Source organism: Varroa destructor, unplaced genomic scaffold (assembly GCF_002443255.2).
Source record: "Varroa destructor unplaced genomic scaffold, Vdes_3.0 BEIS01000002.1, whole genome shotgun sequence".
Taxonomy (NCBI): Eukaryota; Metazoa; Arthropoda; class Arachnida; order Mesostigmata; family Varroidae; genus Varroa; species Varroa destructor.
The window spans coordinates 37,656,218-37,675,811 of NW_019211455.1; the positions used below are offsets into that span (position 1 = coordinate 37,656,218).

General features: G+C 40.1%; 3 protein-coding genes across 6 annotated transcripts in view; 2 read left to right on the top strand and 1 right to left on the bottom strand.

The window, feature by feature from the left end:
• The window catches only part of PIP4K (phosphatidylinositol 5-phosphate 4-kinase), a 38,200-nt gene extending 34,388 nt beyond the window's left edge, over positions 1 to 3,812 (top strand). For all 4 annotated transcript variants that reach the window (XM_086978466.1, XM_022790520.2, XM_086978467.1 and 1 more), the window contains one exon: positions 891 to 3,812. In XM_086978466.1, coding sequence (XP_086834592.1) covers positions 891 to 1,427 — 537 coding nt within the window. In that variant the 3' untranslated portion in view covers positions 1,428 to 3,812. The remainder of the gene's footprint in view (positions 1 to 890) is intronic.
• A 767-nt stretch (positions 3,813 to 4,579) lies between these two features.
• LOC111244012 (vesicle transport protein SFT2B-like) lies at positions 4,580 to 7,003 on the bottom strand. The gene is made up of 3 exons (XM_022790524.2): positions 6,729 to 7,003; positions 6,199 to 6,276; positions 4,580 to 4,979 (listed from the first exon to the last, which is right to left on the bottom strand). Exons 1-3 carry the CDS (start codon positions 6,801 to 6,803, stop codon positions 4,644 to 4,646), a joined length of 489 nt encoding a protein of 162 aa, XP_022646259.1. The 5' UTR covers positions 6,804 to 7,003; the 3' UTR covers positions 4,580 to 4,643.
• A 134-nt stretch (positions 7,004 to 7,137) lies between these two features.
• On the top strand, positions 7,138 to 11,630 carry Psf3 (DNA replication complex GINS protein Psf3). The gene is made up of 4 exons (XM_022790522.2): positions 7,138 to 7,543; positions 8,760 to 8,967; positions 10,335 to 10,469; positions 11,269 to 11,630. Exons 1-4 carry the CDS (start codon positions 7,377 to 7,379, stop codon positions 11,488 to 11,490), a joined length of 732 nt encoding a protein of 243 aa, XP_022646257.1. The 5' UTR covers positions 7,138 to 7,376; the 3' UTR covers positions 11,491 to 11,630.
• Positions 11,631 to 19,594: the final 7,964 nt, after the last annotated feature.

The window sequence follows — 19,594 nt, forward strand, 5'->3', positions numbered from 1 at the left end:
CAAAGTAATCCAAATAATGATCCCAAAAGATGAGATGTTACTATTCCATCAGTTGAACAAATGATTGTAGTGTGTTATTACGTCCTGGTCAGTCGGCGGCTTTACCGATCCGAGTATCTTAAAGCACGCTTAGCTGACCAAATAGAAATCCGACGACAAAACGCATCCATAATAGCATTATTACATTACAGATTTTTCCTCGTGCCTTTTCTCATATTTTATTAACGTAGTAGTCTATTTCTGCTCCTTAATCTCAAGATAGGAATGGGTTCTTACACTGAATAATGACAAACCCACAAGGATATATATATATATATATAGGTCGATCAGAAAGTAAAATATTTTTGTCAGCTTTCAGAAATTTAATTCCATATAGTCTAGCTTTTGCTACAAGAAAAATGAATTCATTATTTCGTGTTCTTCCTCCCTCTTTCAAGCAGAAACAAATACCCTGACTAATGAGGAAGCAACCATAGAGGCAGTCTATTAACACACCCATTTTCAAACTACTGGCTGTGGTTTTGGGACCTCTAGACCGCACTGCATGGATCTGAACAGTTGTAATTCAGTAAAACGAGGCCTTCGCTATAACCCGGCGCGCAAGTACTTCCTTTAGAACCTATGAGAAAGTGAGTTGGCGAGCAATACTATGCATATGGTCAAGCCGTTGGCGGTGGTACTTTCATTAGCCAGATCATAATCTGGGATCTAATTTGTTGCGGCCTTTCATATATTATCTAGTGCTAGGGTCGTATGTAGCCGATTTGTGTTAGCGGAGAGGCTGGCTCTTAGTTATGCAAAAAGCAAACCAGACGACTAGATAAAATGCTCAATAAAGCCTAATGCATTAGTAGTAACCATATGTTTTTCACTAATTATTTTATCCACAGTTCCTGGCAAAAATGAACGTAATGGACTACTCGTTGTGTCTGGGCATCCATGACTGCGAGCGGGCCGAGAAAGAGGAACGCGAGAGGCTAGAGAACGGCGGTGGCGGCGGCACGGGCGATTCGGAAGATCGAGGTACTACGGAGGATGAGAATGAAGATGAATCTCCAGCCTCGCCTGGAATAGGTGGACCCGATGGATTACAAATGCCGACTCCTCCCGACTCCCCAGGCAGGATTCGCGCGGGTGAGCCCGGTGATGGATTGGGCTACGGTGACGCGGATTTTGACCCAGAGGAGGAAGGCGGAGCCCTAGATCCCAAACGTGATATATATGCGATCCCTTCGAGTGAAAGTGCCCCCAAGAAAGAAGTGTACTTCATGGCACTTGTTGACGTTCTCACTAACTACGGCGTCAAGAAACGCACAGCCCAGGCCGCCAAAACGCTCAAACATGGCGCTGGCGCCGAGATCTCCACTATTCACCCCGAACAATACGCCAAGCGTTTCCTTGAATTTATAACCAAGGCACTGGAATAAAATGTCAACAATACATAAAAAGGACACCAGGGGCATAAGTGCGGGCAGTTGAGGTAGCCGGCCAAAAGATAATAATAGCTTATCGTAATTTATATACATATAAATAATAAATATTTATGTACACGCCACGTCGGATGGATGAGTCACGTGGTCCGTTGAAGACCTTACAGCAAATTGCTGTTCCATTGCACGGAAATTGGATATCCCTTGAACTAACTCAGACATCCTGACAAAAATGACGAATTTCTTCGGAATATTCCAACTGAAATACCGGCCTATTCGGCAATCTTCAACGGCCCGGTTATTACCCATTAGTTGGTAGCTATGTGAAGCAAAGCGATTCCACGTTTGCTATTTAAACGTGTATGGTTTACTTGGTCTGCTTGCAACCTCTCAGTGGAGTTTCAGGCATAGGAAAGCGACATACAAAAATGAAATAGCTAAAGCAGCTTAAATGGGGTGCTTTGAAAGCCGCTGAAGTCTATAAGCAGTCCAGTATACAGCCTCAACGACCAGTGAGCCTACTAGAATCGTTCGCTGGGACCGTGCGATTTAGGCAAAGCGTAAGCAAAGGCTGCTGGAATAAATCACTTCTTCTCAGTTGCAATGGAGGATGACGACTACTATTTCAAGGCGGCATAGTTAAATTATCATAGAAAGAGCAGTTGTAAGGAGAAACTATGATATTTCTAGCAGAATCGGCTACAGAGACGATGTCGTCGAGCAACGTCGTTGATATTCGAGAAAAGACAAGGTATAAAGACAAAGTAGGTCAATTCAGCGAGCCAGACAGAAACAGGCAAAAACCGTTATAAGGAAAAGTACCATTAAGTACCGTTTACAGCAGTAGCCGCAGCGATTATATACTTAATGCTCTCGATCTCCCCTTAGACGATTACACATATTTGACACTCATGAGCCAGTAATAATAATAATAATATAAATAATCATAACACCAATAACAATATAAAAACTAACGATTATTATTAGCGTTGCTATAGTGAGTGGCGACTGCTCGGATATCACCAGGTTGAATGGTAGGTTAGGTATATATATATATATATATATATATATATCTAGAAAGAGCTGGGCGGAACTAGAACTGATAGATTCGTGAATGAGACGAGACGAGAGTCTCGTGGCAATAGAGTTAATGTTATTATTATCTTTCGCTGCGACCGACTCCGTGGCGGCCACCTTCCAGAGTTCTAGCTGCTGGCTAGTAAAGGAAAAAACCATAAGCTATCTGTCGAACCAATAGGCTCCAACGAAGAAGTTCCCAAAGGACAGAAGCCTGCATGGGGCACAATTGCTAACCACTATTTGCAGCAAACTTAGTAGTGCTGGCACAGGGGAAGCAACGGACGAAGCAGCTGACTAATACAACTATTAACTACACACAATTTATGAAGATCATCATGAAGTGTAGCTATTGCCAAGGAAGAGAACGCGCGTAATGTCAAGGTTCTTCAGTTGACTCTGACCATTGACGACACAATAGAAAACGTATGATCAACGTTACTTACCACCACGACTACGCCAACTATCGCCCCGCTGCTCGTACTGTTTTCTCATTACTAATAAAGACTGAGTAGGAAATAGGAAGGGCGAAAGAGCGGTAGAGACACAAAGATATGATTTACACGAAAAAAACATGACAACAGGTGCATGAAGGGAATAGACGAATGAATATGCTTGATGGATTCGGGTCAAAAAATGACACATGGACCATTTGCCATTTAGGAAAAGTCGGTAAATTCACCAGCATAGTCAGTATTTCTTTTTTCAATGGTAGAGCGATAGCTAAGCAGGGGCACGAATGATAGCAGGGCATATGCAAAGGCCGGCTGAGAAATAAAGATAACAACGGATTAGAACAACAACAACATATTGAAAACGTGTTATTCTTCTGTCTGATTGCCAGTTAGTAAAAGTAACAAATAACGATGAGGTCGTCTCTCTTGGAGAAACGGTTTGCAAGGTTTGTCAGTAAGGAATCCGATGTGTGGCGTGTATCTAGCATTGGTGCTCGAAGGTAAACACGCTTGACCATAATGAATTGATAACGATGAAGATCAAGGGGACGAATCTGTGGGGTCATGCGAACAACACTGTATGTCACAGGGTAGTTTGGAGGGTAAAAGATGAAGATGTTCGAAAAAAAGTTAAATAAAAAAAATGGAAATTATCGAACATGGTTGTCGCTTGGTGTCGCATAATAATAGCTGGTACAGTTATGGCCTGCCCGATGCAGGAAACCATCAGGGAAGGCTCTAGATTAATCTTATGTTGCCTGTATATAGATGAGCTAATGCAGCCAATGAGCAATGACCGTTTGTTACATTAATATTATAATTATTATTAATAAAACTCTATACATGTACACTTGTCATAGTTATTATTTATTAGGAATCGACCTCTTGTAGATTTCGTTATTTTTTTCCACAGTAACATGGATAAACGGGTACTATTTTTAGAATAAGTTATAATAATCAGCACTTAGTCCTCTCGTAGCTAGTTATCGTCATAGTAACTGTTCATTATAATAAGGAGGTAATAATATAATAATAGCTAACGATAATAATAAAAACAGTATGTGTACAGCTTGATTCCCACACTAAAGTTATTTACATTATGGTCATATAAGTTGGTCGTGAGTTTCGCCGCTTTCCTCAAGATGACGTCATGTTAGTGTGTGATAATTTTCTTAGATTTATGGTTACTCATAGAGGATTCGTGGCAAACATTTAAAATTATTTTTCATGTAAACTTGTTCTTATAATGAGATAGAGAGAGAGATTCCAAATCATATAAAATGAAGAATTGAATGCGCAAAGTCTTTAATGCTATCACGGATATGAAGCGGTGATGATGAGATACTAAATAAAGGTAGTAAAATTACGGAAAACGTTGACACACTATAAGTTTGTTAGTACATGTTGGCAACAAGAAGGGCATTCATACCATATAATCCGTCTTAATAAAGACGTTTGTTTTTACAATTGCTGTTTGCCTCGCCGACTGCATAGCGAACTCGAGAAGCAGAATTTATTAGTTTCGTCAAAAAAAAACATCGAAAATCCATATATCGATTTGTAACACTATTGCTGCTCAACGTGTGAATTGCTAAATATTAATAAAATCGTCATACGTAAAAGCACGTTATACATTTCCTGTAAACCTTTATTATATTTAGGTAAACAAATTATAAATTATTTACACATCGATGCAAGAGGCGAAGGTTTTCTTCACAGCTTCTCTTGCATATGGAATGTAGCTGAGAGCGTACCACGTCATGGCTACGAATTGGCACAGGCAGAAGATTACGGTGCGAGATTTTTTGTGCCAGACGAGGCCTGACACAAGCGTGAGCAACAGGAAGGTTATCATCATAACTGACGCGATCCATCGTGTTGCCGAAAACATTTTCTTCAACTGATTTGCAGGTCCCATAAGGAAGAGCGTTGAGAAGATTGCCATTAGGTTGCCAAGCGAGTAAAATACGCAGAACAGTTTGATGCCATGGATTGGGATCGCCAAAAATCCTACGCCCTATTATGCACCGAGAGAAGATAAGTAAGTAAGGATACTACTTGACTGGCACTGCCACTGCGACATGTTCACAATGGATTCATGACTATTTCATTTATGGAATAGAAGTCCTAGAAGTAAATATTTATGTAACAATGTTGGCTTGGAAATACATACGACATAAAAGCTCACCGTCTATAGTTTTAAGAATATTCGCGATGATCATTGCACGTGTGAGGCCGATACTTAACTTATTTACTACCTAGTTTGCATAAATGAAAAGTCTCCTTTAATAGAAAAGCATTGGCTAATACGCTGTTGTTTTAAAAGGATATCTCTGTTTTTTCATATCTGGGAAGGCTTCTGTCAGGACAGTGACTGTCGCCAAGCTTGGTGGGTAACGTATTTGCCTGCTAATTTGAGGGACGCGTTGTGCTCTAGGTTCGAATCCGCGAATTAATATTTCGAAATTTCGCGCTGGGAGCGAGCCGTGTGATGCAATATCTGGCGATGATACCGTAGGTAAAACCCGAAACGCAGAGGCACCGTTATTTAGAAAGGACTCATTGTAGGAACTGGGCCTAACTTAGCGAAATCAACAGTATATCCTTAAAAAGAAAACCGTAATACGACCCTCAATAGGGCAACGTGGTACCCTCAAAACTTTAGTCCGTTATAGTTAAAACTTCCGGACTGTCGGCGAGAATTGGAACGAAGTTGAAATTTTCCGTTCGCTTTGAGCTCTCATAGCATTAACACTGAGACCGGTTTATACAGCCTAACTTTGTCAGTCGTAGACGTGTTTCGTGTTACTTGTCGCCATGTGTCCTAATGAAGAAGCATTGACAAAAAAAAAAGTTTTAAAAAAAAATCAATTTACAGCTTTGCGACGTTAAGTTGTACTGCGTCTATCCATAGTATTTTCGGAGACAATTTTTGTCGACAATCAACGTAAGAAACTGGCATCTGGCTAGACCACCGCATAAGAAATCAAAACAAAGTATAAGCCACCGTGCAGACCACTGTCATCGATAGACTGTAGCATGGACAGTCATCTATATTCCTGCAGATGACTGTTTAGTACTTGAGTAAAGTGAAGTGTTATAGTTGAAAATGACATTCAATTTGAATATATTCCCTCATCGTAATAACTGAATCCGTACGTAGAAATTAACGCGGATGCAACTTATATACATCGGGCAATGGCGCTGAAAGCTGTAACAACCTCGTCAGTACCTACCAGTAGAGAGAACACAAAGCCAAGAATGAATGTAATTCCAAATCCTTTGATCCGGGTGCTCCACGATAACGACGTCATCTGGAATTGGACCAAAGATTAGGACAAGCAATCCAAAGATGACCAGTGAAAAGTGTAATTACCAGCTTCATACGGTGTGACATCATACGGTAAACGTCACCGCAGTGAACCAACAGCGACGATCGTCGGCCAATAATAATCATAATAATATTAAAAATCACTTGCGATTTTCCATTAAAGGAGTAATCCTAGTTTTTTAATTAATCGTAATGCACGATAAGGCGATAATTTTGGAACGCAAAATCTAGCACTAACAGTTTCACTGTAATAAATGGAGTATGCAATAATCAAGATAAACATTCCCGTAGCAAACTATATTATTAAAAAGTAAGAACTTGAGTAATTGAACACAGAACTTTTTCGCCATTTACTTCCGCATATCTAAAACGATATTGTCTAAAGTCGGTTGGTGAATCTGAGATCAATAAACCTCCCTTTTTCTAATACTTTACCTCCGTGAATAGGTTTTCTTCACTTTGTGTCTGTTCTACGGGCTGAGAGCCCAAAGCACGCTTCAACTTATCCATTGTCACAATGACTTTAGTTCAATTTCAGCATACACGACTTTTCTTTCCGTCTTCAAACTTTTTTTAACAGGAGTTAACCAATATAAAACTTTCTTTAAAACTCCGTAGACTAGATGAGCCGCGTGCACTTTGATCGACAATTGTCTCAGACTGGCATCTAAGAGTCGGAAAAAGTACTTCAAAGAATAGTTGAATACACTTTTGAGCTAAATTCGTATATTGTTGTTCTATTTCGCTTTTGTACGTGAAGCTTTTGAGGTGCTGCGGAAGGTAGGCGGATTTCCAGTACGAAATTTGATTGGGCAACTACCGATATTCTGCACGTACGGCAAGGGCATCTAGTCACCACAACTGCGTTAACGAGAATTGTAGGCGCCAATCTTCTTTGCGAGTTTTCAGTTTACCTTTATGAATTTTACAAAAAAGAGAAGAAAATAATTAGCACATTTTATGCATTTTGCGATTAAAACAAAGGTCATTTTTTTTCTGTTATCACGGTTTGTTTTTTGTGGAAGCACTAGCTCGCATGTATTAAGGGTTCCGTTCCATTGATTCGGACGACAGTAACTTCTGATGTATCGATCATTTAATCAATTTATTAGTCAAAATGACAGCCTTGATGATAGTCGGCTCCAGCGGAACGCCAGAGTAACTTGTGAATTTGAAGACTACTTTGACATTAACGAAATTTTAATGTTGAGCGAACGAACTCCGGTCGTAGTTTCCAAGGATATATGCAGGTCAGTGCTAAATAAAAGTGTTCTTCAATAAATCTAATCGGATTAATTTGTGACCAGGGTACAATTGTTTTCCGAAAACGTTGGCGGTAGAAGCGTACTAGCTATAAATGGCGTCGGTAAATGTATGTGGTACACAAACTAGGACAAGTTTCGCTTCTTACTGAATGACAGCATCTGGTTCTAAATTCAAACCATACTGACGCTGTAGCACAGATAAGTTCAAAGACTGACAGAGACACTGGGCATCTAAAAACCGTACGGGATTATTTGAAACTGTAAACCATTACAATGCGACCCGTTCGAGATCTACATAATCAGATGTAGACAAACAGTAGGGTGACTTATGGAGCAATCCTGTCTATACATATGGATTCGTTTGGCTTATAATTATAGATGTACAAAATATCGCGCATATTTGCGTAGCACCTTGGAAGAATTTCGAAATTCCCCCAGATATACTACACTGCATTTTATCGTGTATTTAATATCAGCATTGTTTAAATTTCTACATTTTATAACAATGGAATGATTAATGTTCACTATTCATATCATATTTTTATGCTTTTTACGCAAAAAATGTTTTTTCGATGACGGCATGGTTTTGCATCGCGACCACAAGATTTTTTTCCTACGACATCTTTTAATATAATCTAAAGAATATTCTTCGTGATTTCACGGCCACGTTTCGTGTACTTTTCGTTGCTTCTATTCTTACGACTTTAAAGGACGAACTCAATTGGATCGACGCTTGTAGCTTACGTCATGCGTATGAGCGATTTTCTTTTGAAGTGCATCATAAATAAATATGTATAAAGCTACACATTCGAACTTCATTCTGTTTTTACGGACTTTTTAATACGTCTTTAGATATATATGTATATATATATATATATTTATATATAAAATCCTCTGTAGTACTTTTGCGACGTCTTGTGAGGAACCAGAAGCCTGGGAATATGTGTATAACCTTCCCGACCCAAGGTAGACTTGTATCTTACTGGCATTAGGCTAACATTAATGCTTTTTTTTTTGATACGCTGTCAAGATTCGCATAGCCGACACTATTGCAAACGCGCAGTAATCTACATAGGGTAATTAACGAAACTGACTTAAATGGCGGTATGACACACTCTAGAAAAAGGTCTTCTACCAACTACAGTAGAGTCCTAATTAGAGAAACATGCTTGCATCTTAAAGAGTTTTCCTACACATTCAGGTTAGGCTTTTTGGATCCTACGAGCGACCAGGCAGATCTCAGAAAAGGCACGCAACTCGAGTTGCCTCTTTGGCTTGCTAAGAATCTCTACAACATGTACTCCGTCGACATCCAGTTACCCAAAGCGTTTAGTCATTTTTATGTGAATATTATGAGAGCGGACAGTTCCTGCGTTGACCTGAAAAGACTTCAACCTAACTACTACAAGGTATATTATATTCCATACTAAATATAGGTACATGCATCTGTATACGTTATACTGTGGAAAGTCGACGCCAGATGATCTAACTCCGGACCAATTTATTCTCAATTCCCTTTCGAATTCATTAGATCAGAGGCCTGCAGGTCGGCGAGCATAATTAAAGGTGTTTTAATCTCTGCTCGTATCTGAAGTGCCGTTTATGCACTATAAAATACTTACGTCTTCGCACACCATACTGCTTCCGAGAAGTTACTTGCTGAAAAGCTATTGACAATCTAGGAAAGCAGGTTTTTTTTTTAAATCCATGAAACCATTCATAAACATTTGACTAGTCTACTTGGTTGCTGTATTTCGCCCATCGTGGCCCAACGACACCTCAAGTACAGAGTATCTGGGTAGAACTTCTAACGAAACGATAATCAGAATCGAAAAAATATCAATAACGAACGTTTATAGTAGGCGAGGCGGAAGTTATGACAAAGTGGAAACAAAGAAAATTGGATTTAGTGATGTAAACACTTCTAGAAGGTTAAATTAACTAACTTGTTTAATTTGAATTAATGGCTACTTTACCATAATATAACACTAAAATATACTCGCGAGACTCAATCCGCATGAAGACTGTTTTTAACAGCATCAACTCAGACAAAAAAATGGCAAGAGTTTTAAAAATCACATTATTTTTTGATACAGTATCCCATCTTTCGGCATTCTAACAAGAGAATCATTTAATAACAAGAAACAAACAAACGTAATGTTTCGCTCATAATTCATCAATCTATTAATAATACTGTGCTAAGTAAGCATAATGTTGAATTTGTTTTTTGGTAGGGCCATTTTACGTTTTTTTACATTTCGACGATCTGGTGATTGGATATTCGTACTACAGTCGCCTGAGGGTAGATGAAAGTCGTTATCTGAAAAGTGTTACGAACTTTTTAAAATCTTAAAATACTGGGGAGGGCAATACACACAATGATACAGAGAGCAAGGGCATTTTCAAACGTTCTCAAAAGAAAACGATGAGCTTGTTTACATAATCTCTTTCCTCCGATTTCGGATCGGCGTGGCCCATATGCAGTGTGGTGGCACCTGGGCTTCGAACAGAAAGCCGGGAGCAAAACGTCAGGCTCCAATACAACGAAAAAAATATAATTATATTTTCATACTGCTTAGAGTAAGCAGGAACGGCAAGAAGGCTTTATAAACGCTATTATATTTTATAACAGTGGAATTATAGACAGATCTGGGGTCATGAATTCTGGGAGAATGCAGCAAAAATAAAGCTGAATTTAAATCTCGATGTATTAGATGTTTGTCTGAGCTCATAACCTTGGACCTGTTCTATTGTTTTAATGCGTGTTTTCGAGCAGGTGGGGCGGCAGTTAATGGCCTTACTTCCAATTGAAGCTCATCGGATTTCGGAACTCCTTGTCACCACCTTCAAGGGTCGTTTCCGGAAGATAACCGATGGAGCGCAGAACGCTCAAATTGAAGAAACGGATCAGGTTTGTAGAACACGAATAAGATAAGCTAACAAAATAATTTTGCTAAATTGCACTTAACAACAGCAACATTTTATTGGTGCTAACATGAAGAATTTATGTTTTTTTGGTCAAGATTTGTTCCTAGCTTTTCAAGGGCATTGCCTTACATTCACATGAGAATTTTCTGAGTAAACGGAGCAGCTTAATGTGCAATTTTAGATACGTTACCGTAGAAGCAGAACAGTCGCTTAGGTTTCTCTAGGAGAACAACGTGACGTTTCTATGCCATCTGCAGCCTGCTAGTATCAATGTCTGTGAAAAAATGTTTGCTTAGCAATATTACTAAGTCATTGTCAAATCGGTTCAAAAAAACCGCCCTCTTCAGTTTGAGTCAATCCTACTTCGGTCTATAACGAAGTACTGTTTAACCTGTTTCGAGTCCGTTGTGCCAATTACATCCGCTAGAGGCTCGCTAATCGCACCATGGCACAATAAGTTTAAAGTGCATTTAAAATTTAACTGCAAGTTATACTTGCAATTGATCAATAAGCCGGTATTGACAGCTTAGCTACTTAATATTAAGCCGTCGACAAATGGGCCCTAGAATTTGATTTGAGCTTAATGCGTCCTATAAAAGACGTTAAACGTCACGCGCTACTCAAACTAACGCCACATTATCGAAACGTAAACAAATGTCTGCAGACAGCACAGGCTGATTTTTCAAGTCTTAGTTAGTAGAGCAGAATTACCGGTGCAATTGGTATAAATAAATACACGTTAACTGAACGTAATATTTATGGGGGGCGGGGAATTAATGAAGGTGACGGCAACTTTCGACAACGACGAGAGGGCTATGTTCCTTGAAGGCCAAAAGGTGATATTTGATTTGAAGAGGTGGCATGACAAAACCCGAAGGAACAAAATTCATACCGCAGATCTCGTCGTCAACCATCGGAAGCGAAAATGGGAAGCTCACTATAACGATAGTAATATTAGCGGAAAGAAAATGAATCACAGCGACGGGACAAGCGGTAACCTGTAGTGCAAAACATATATACTACGATACTGAGTGGATTGGTAAAAAGTTGATTTGAAGAAATTAAGTTCTATCTGCAGAAACAGACTGAAAACATGGCACCTGCAACGCTCGTATAATAAAGCTGATTTTTTGTAAAAGACGAACTTGCTCTATTTATTGATGTTTTGTCCTTTGATCTTAATTGAATGAGGGAGGCATTCGTTACTCAACTTGAGTCTGCATGCATCTTATATTACAGATATGAAAACGTACTTGTCGAAATATTTGGATAAAAAGCGGAATTCAGGTAATCATAAAGCGTGGCCAATTAATTATTGTTTTTCTTGCTAAGTAAACCTCGTGTGTATAGAAACAAGCGAAACAAAGATCTTGTTACATCTGCGAACCTTTCTAATAAACTAATAATTTTTTTAGGTAAACACAATTTTCGAGTATTGAATACTATACGACATCGCCAATTGATCTCACTGTTATGGCTAAAAAGCACATTTTCTCAACTCTCTCCTTTGGAAGCTCAACTCAGGCCTTGTGCTTGTTAGAGCACAGGGCCTTCAGATGACCGGTGCTGGGTTTGCGAGTGTTCGAACCTAACGAAGACCAACTCGATCGCTGTTGAGCACCGTGCAGTCCTGCCGAATTTCACTTGAGCCTCTCGAATGGGCGCAAGCAAGATTATCTAGTAGTTGCCTTTTGATTCGTTCAGGCCGTTTCTCGCTTATTATATTCCATAGTGTTCCTATCACCAAACAGCTGTAGACATGACGGCAGAGGCTGTAGTGACAATAGAAATTGAAAGGGGAATAATTTCGAAGGAAATCAGAATTGCTGCCATGCTGCGACCCGCCAAAGACAGTTACTCGTTTAACGAAAGCAAAAACTAGCCGTATGATGTTCGTAGCAGTTCGCAAAAAATACGCGCTTTCTAAGTGTTTGTGCCGGGCGATATCAGGGTGATCAGAACACCCAAATCAGCGACAAACGTAGCCAAACGGCACCATCCCGGCTGTGTAATTGCGTTTCAATTTGTCACCGCTCCTAATAGCTGTCGGCTGGCTCAGATCAAAGATGTACACCCACTCCTACTAGCCCGAGCAACTCTTGGGGCTCCCATATGGCCGCGCCAATCAAGCGGGACGGCCCAATTAATCCACAGCACACGTTTAGAATCCAAGGTTGAGTGTACGGGATCCAACCCGAATCTTAGACGAGCCAGTGAGTCCCGTTCAAAGGACGACCATCTCTTGTAAACGGTCGAAGCAGCACACGGCTGACGACATCACTGCCCTGAAACGTGCTAGAAGAAAAAGAAGAAGAAAAAGCTCGTTTATACCTGGGGCTATTGTTGCGGCTACTACTTCAAAAGGCAAATACACACACCTACACCCCACACATACATAGATCCTTCGTGGGGTAATCAGTTTACACTGGACTCGCTTTTTTATGGTATTTTCTGTACTACTATCGAACCCAGGTCTAAAGCGCTACAGCGTGCACAGAACTAGTCGCTCTCAAAAATAGAATGTGGTTACTAGGATATTTGAGTAAATTACATTGTACGGCCAGTATTTTAAAATGCTTTGAACTACTCGACCGGTATGCACTTTAGAATTATATATTTTGAATGTTTAAAGTTGTGTCTAAATATGTCAGTGGATTTATGTGTATGTATCAGCCTTATGTTATTGAGAATTCTAAAATCGTGGTTTGTACGCTAACTGTAACGTGGGTATTGGTTAGATCATAACTTTTCTGTCAGAAACTTCGTCGTTCAACGCTCTTCATCTCACGTCAAAGGCAGTGGGTTTAAAACGTCTCGTATCTCCTGCCATGCAGAGTCGTATTTGCTTTAATCAACGCTTTACTACGGCCCAAGACAGTCCTGCGACATGCGTTTTATACCATAACTCTGTGTAAAGCTTGGCTAAGAAGCGTAGATCTAGCTCATACTTTCCACAAGCCCAGAGACGACTTTCACTATCGAACAATTGTAGATTTCGTCATATCGAATCAGACTGAAAGGATAAAAGCGATCTTGTAAACATCATTCTCCGGAGGTTAGTTAGACATTAAAGATACAGTTAGGAAACATCCAGAAGAGTTTTTAGATACAATGCAGAAGAATTTCACAGGAGTAAGGGGTCATGTGAGAAGATAGCGCGAAGACAATACATCCGCCATTAGCTCAGCGTTGCGGCTGTAAAAAAGGATAGCAAAGTTCGTCAACGCTTTCAATATTTGACCTAAGTAGCCGTCTACTGGTGCCTATGCTCTCATAACGCAAAAAGATGAAGTATGGTATAACTCGACATTAATGGAATCGTATGTTGCGCAATCCAGTCAACCAAGATTCTGTCCCGTCAAGGGCCGACCGAGTTCCCGGTAGAGACAGAATTACCCGATTTGATTCATTGATATTAGTATAATGGAAGAAAGAACGATCTTCTATTTGAGACGCAACAGTGGGGTTGATGCTGTCATTACACGGTTTGCAAGGCTACAGTAAGGTAATCACGAGACTCACCTGGCAGAAAAAAGAAATCACGACCCTATCGGAAACTGACTGCAAATATTATTGACTATTTCGTCTCCATCAATATCTTCAGAGTAACTGGAGTTAACTTAACGAGAAAAAATAACATTTTTGAGGCGAAAAATGGTCCAGCGTCCGTCTACATCTTATCCAGAAAATCTTGCTGGAAGTGTGATAAAATGCGATATATATAGCGAACCCTCTGCTAACACGAGCAGGTCTTTGTCCGGAGTTTCCAAGAGTAAAAAGCTTTCTGGCTGTTATTTTTATTTTATGACAAGGTAAGATGGGGCGGTTTCTGAATCTAGAATTTACAAGCTGGCTTGCTTCCTTTCAATACTGCCCCAGTTCAGATGATATGTGCAGAAGACTTTGTACTATAAATATCTCCTCCTCTCCCCCGTCCCCTCTCCGGTGTTGCGTATACTTCTGAAGCAACTAAAATATTAATCATATTTTGAAATCGTCTGCGTTAATCAGCCATGAGACTGACGTACGAGACGTCAGTATCTCCAAAAGAAACTAAGTAAAGCTGTAAAACGTCAGAGAATAATACTTGGAAAATCCTGAATTTGAATGAGCTATTACCGGGCTACCGAAACTAATTAAGTAGATATTGAGATTTCGGTAAGACTCGTACTAAGTTGAAGGGGAAGCCATGTCTGGATAAGTCTAAAAAATGCTTCAGTTTTTGGTATATTTTCTTCATACGAATCCTATCTGCAGATAATATTTCAAAACTTATGCAGCTGACATCAAAATCAGTGCAGAGGTCCAGAATGACAAATACATTAGCAGTGCTCAAGGACGTCTAAGATAATTTCTATCCCTTGTCACAAAGCTGAGAGGTTTCAAGGCCGGCTTTTATATAAAAACGTGCAGCATATAAAAACGCCACTAGAAGTTTAGGGAATAACGTTGCAGAAGATGGTTACTGTCCCTAAATTTGGATAAAACCCTACATCATATTGATTTCGGGAAATTTTGGGACTAAATCAAATAGACTAAATAATGCATACAACGTTTTTATACGTTTCTTCTGCCTATTATTACATATGGCAGCCCTGTCTGGAAGTTAGGGCTAAAGCGAGACCAAGAATTGCTGCATAGAGCTCAAAGCCAAACACGTCTAACGAGTACGAAACAAGTAATACTGATTTCATTGCTCATGTTCACTTGACAAAAAATTTTGACATTTCGAGCAGTACGATTGGAGCGTCATAACATATATTTAAAAAAAAAAAAAAAAAAAGTATAAAATCCTAACCGAATGTTAAAAGTGTTATAAGAGTTATTATATAGAGCTTTGAAACCACCGTTAGGAAATTAGATCTTTACATAATAATAGGCTCTCGTTAGACGTTTGATGGGGGCAGGCCTTCCATGCTAAGCCCAAACGCAGGCGATTCAAAGAACTTGCTCAAATCATATAAAAAAAAAAAACATGCTAAAGAAATAACGTGACACAGTCACCGAAGTAGCCTGAAATATTTATGTCGTATATAACGAGAAGAACTTTATGAAAACTGCTCTGCGGAGTTCAAGGATGCCATCCTGAGCCTGTAGGATGCACCCGTTCTAAGCCGGCTATCTGAACGTAACGAGGACCAATTAAAGGAGATTTCGAAGAAAGAAACTGGCGACCAATTAGTAAAATGGTGAAAAAATCAACACTCTCATAAGACAGACACGTTATATCTATAGAATATGATCGAAAAATAGAAGCCTGAGTGCTCCATGACCTGCGTGAGCATCACGACGAAATATGGCTACTCATTGTCCCTCAGCGTTTCGTCCAACAGCGAGCAACACGCAGTCATAATAACAAATTCTTACACGATATTGTCACCGTGCCGCAAAATACTGTCTTTAAAAGCGCAGTCCCTAATCAACGATAAAGCCAGCAGTCAAAACCAACGATAAAGCAAATTTCAATTCCAAGAAGACGATCGTCTGCGTTTGGTAACACCGGAAGAGTCTTACACACTGGAAGGTGTTTGACAGTTAACGGGGATCTGTATATGAGCGAGCTGCATCGAACGAACGGGCTCTCAAACGGAAAAGATCAAAAGAGGTTTGGGCGTCAATAATTTTGGATCAACATAAAAATCATACTTTTCCACGACTACGTGAAGTCGCTCACGGCAAAGACGGTAAAGTCCACCGTGCAGGAGCCTGAGTGCCGTCAGATCCTCCATAGCTTGCTCCGACGGACTCTCGTTTTCTCAATAACTGGAAAATTAAATTAGTAGCCGTACATTTTACATTGGAAAGTGCTGGGCCAGTCCTTTTACACTAGACCTGAAAATTTCTGGCAAAAAAGGAAGAAATATGTCGGTTAATAAATATAGGAGGGTTGTCGGGAGTGACAGCAAATACATAATGAATTTCTTTGCTACTAGAATTCTTACAAAACGGGCTACGTTTGTAAAGTTAAAAATGAGAAAAAGAAGCTGAAAGCACGCTCTAACATAACACTGTGAATCGTTTGATAGTAGTATTTTCTCATTAGATGCTAGTTCTTTTTCAACGTAGCTTCAAGTCAACCTATACATTGGCCAAAAAAGGATAATCTTGGAAAGACGTTCACACGCCCACGGCGACGTCACGTTATGGCAAAACCCCACTATTATATTAAATTGTTAACCTAATGTCGTTTCGAATGCACTTTCTTATTGGTTGATTTACTTTTGGGAGGGAAATTCTACTTCGTGACAAGGTGCAATTAAATTTGAAGAACTAGAGAGCGATCGTCTACATATTTAAGACTCCACGCAATTCCGCATTGTACCGGGTACTCCATGCTTCTCAAAAAGATATTGGTTGCCGTTTCGCTAATTAGATTTCCCTCTGGGAGTTAGCCCATAATTTCGACGGAACTCTCCCTTGAAACACTCGCACAGACACAATGAGGTAGGGTACGATATGGCTGAGGTGCGTGCTTGATGCTACCGCGTATTAATACTTGAAAGTGTTCGTCAGCAACGATGCCAAGAAAAAGCTACCAAACATTTGCGAGATGCGCCCGATTGCATCCCTAGTCTCTGCTGGCGAAACTATATCAGAAGCGTTAAGAGAACTTTGGACGGAAACGATTTGAATGAGTCAGGCAGGTCAGCGCCTTTGCCTCAGCGAATAGCGTCCCGTGGATTCTGTCTTCTTCTGTGTGAGGACTTTGCAAATACATACACAGACGGTATCGATATATACACATACATACGAATTCAAACAGGCGGTGGCCATGGGTTCAACTGACATCCATTCTTCGGCGGCGGCAGCCGCAGCAGCAGCGTTGGCTGGCTGGCTGGCTGGCTGGCTGGCTGGCTTCATCCGCTGTCCAGAGGGAGCCCGAGTAGAGGGTTTATAGAGAGTTTGTTATCGGCTTCCTCTTGCGCTGAGTCACCTTTACGTGAACAACTTGAACATTTCACCATTCTGCGAGGAACTACTTCGTTGCTGAGCTTCCTTTACCAGCAGCCGGCTGGCAGCTCAAGTTACTAACGTATTTATATCCAGTACCGACTTCAGTGTTCCAAGATGTTCGCAGCTTTACACAGGAACATTACAAGCGAAAATCCACATAATAATTTCAATGGAACTAGCACGCACGCTTTAGTTCAGTTCAAGCGCCTCGCTCGACAGACGGACATGGCATACTTTCGAAAATATCTAAATGGACAGATTAAAGGAATACTAAGTTTTAGAAGATGCTATTTCGAAGCTAGTACACATCTCCACGTATTCCACGAACGTTTCAGCTCTCAGGGTTGCTAGACGACAATGATCAACATACACCGTTGTACTTCCTGTAAGTACTGCTATGGATGTATTTTATAAATGTTGGGTTAGTTGCGGGGTACTTGCTAGAAAGTGCTCCACACCAAAGTGCAAATTTGCAAATATGATTTTGGCGCCAGATTTGATCGGACCTGAAAAATTGTTGAGAGAGTCGAGGGCGAAATGAATATACCATAATCCGCAGATAAATACACGCTTTTTAATGAAGGTTTAAATATCTTACACTTTTGTCATTTTTTTTTTTCTTCTTACACTGTCTAAATCTCTTACCGAGTCTCTTATCTATCTATCGAATGTCGAGCGAATATCAAGGCCTGCCGACTCTACGACAGCGTAAGAAAAATATGGACATTCACGCTAGACTTATATTCGAGGTGTTAGCCTAAAACGACCCGGCGGAATCTTCGGAAAGACGTGGCCACAGCCTCCAGATATCTCCTCGGTTGATCTGAGGTTATTTCAATAATAAGTAATAAAGGTGCTATTTCAAAGAACGGCAATTGTTTTAGTTACTTCTCCAACCTTCCGCGTGAGCAGTGCTTCAAGGGCATTGAAAGTTACACACAGTTTAATATTGTTTCCTTTTTGTTTGCCCGTTATCGTTTAATACTTAGGTATCTAGGCGACCGAAAACTCTGACAACGACTAAATCGATGCGTGCAATGGTTTATATACCTCTGAATGAAGCTTTTCTATAATATAGAACATGATGTAATTCCGTGCGAGTTCCAGTATAAAAAAGATGCTCGACTTGAGAGAACGCTTGTAAAAAGACAGGAAAAGTCATAGGGTTTTTAGGGCAGCTAATTTGTTATTATAGTAATATAGAGCGACAAAAAATCGTCTGCTTTCTCCCATGAAATTGAAAGCTATTTGTGTACGCAGCTTTACTGAGGGCTGTTTTCGGTTTCCCAATGAAGAGCCTAAGTCGTAAATAATGTATGTTTTTATTCACGCTGCGTGGATAAACTCATTGTTAGAATAATCTATATTCAATGTTTCATGTATTCGGCCCAGCTACGGTCGAGCGGTGAGTAACAGTAATGGAATTATATTAATGTTTTTATTATATGATTTTTCAACGAGTTCCACGCATCGAATCTTGCTCCAACCATATCCATATATAAACGCTATCGTATTATGATATTGTTTTGTGTTTCGTGCAGTTTTGCTGTATATTTTTTTTTAATATAAATTTGGTTTGTTTTTACTGGTTGGAGCTGCTTACTCGAGCATATAATAGGATACTAAGATAGGTAGTTTTTCGCTCCGTGCGATTCGGTAAGCTCTGTTCAAAATCTAACTAGCGATTAAAACGTTGGTTACGCAAGACTGTACGCTAAGACACCATGTTTCAAGGGGATATAGTTATTAAACTATTGAAAAATTAATTTACTTTTTTTTTTTTTACTATAGGCAGCTAAAGAACTCTAGCCTACTGCTGCCAAGAACCTCGCTTGTTCCACGTAGATAAACTCACTGCATGATGCCAACACATGAAACGTAAACGCTGTGAATGCGGCCAGCGCCCCCAAGCGAAGCTTTTTCTCGTCCGGCGAAAAGCCAAGACGCACATACGCATTCGCCGCACCTCTTGTAGAAACATGTGAGTTAGCCATGTCGTAAAACCACGAGATTGTTAGGCTCCGCCTCCTCACGGGACGTTAGGCCCCGCCCAATTCGTCCCGGACCGCCAGCAGCTCGGCTCCAGCCAAGCAGTCGTACTGTCCATGAACACACGAAAAAAATGAAGCTAGTAAGGGAATTGATCGTAGCGGC

What these genes read in the sequence shown, in the direction of transcription:
- LOC111244012 (XM_022790524.2), bottom strand. Translation starts at nt 6,803, where the DNA reads ATGGATAAGTTGAAGCGTGCTTTGGGCTCTCAGCCCGTAGAACAGACA. An exon ending in AAGAAAACCTATTCACGGAG is followed by an intron (nt 6,277 to 6,728) that starts GTAAAGTATTAG and finishes GTCCAATTCCAG; the next exon opens with ATGACGTCGTTATCGTGGAG. An exon ending in GCTTTGTGTTCTCTCTACTG is followed by an intron (nt 4,980 to 6,198) that starts GTAGGTACTGAC and finishes GGTGCATAATAG; the next exon opens with GGCGTAGGATTTTTGGCGAT.
- Psf3 (XM_022790522.2), top strand. Translation starts at nt 7,377, where the DNA reads ATGTATCGATCATTTAATCAATTTATTAGTCAAAATGACAGCCTTGAT. An exon ending in GTTTCCAAGGATATATGCAG is followed by an intron (nt 7,544 to 8,759) that starts GTCAGTGCTAAA and finishes CTACACATTCAG; the next exon opens with GTTAGGCTTTTTGGATCCTA. An exon ending in AAATTGAAGAAACGGATCAG is followed by an intron (nt 10,470 to 11,268) that starts GTTTGTAGAACA and finishes GAATTAATGAAG; the next exon opens with GTGACGGCAACTTTCGACAA.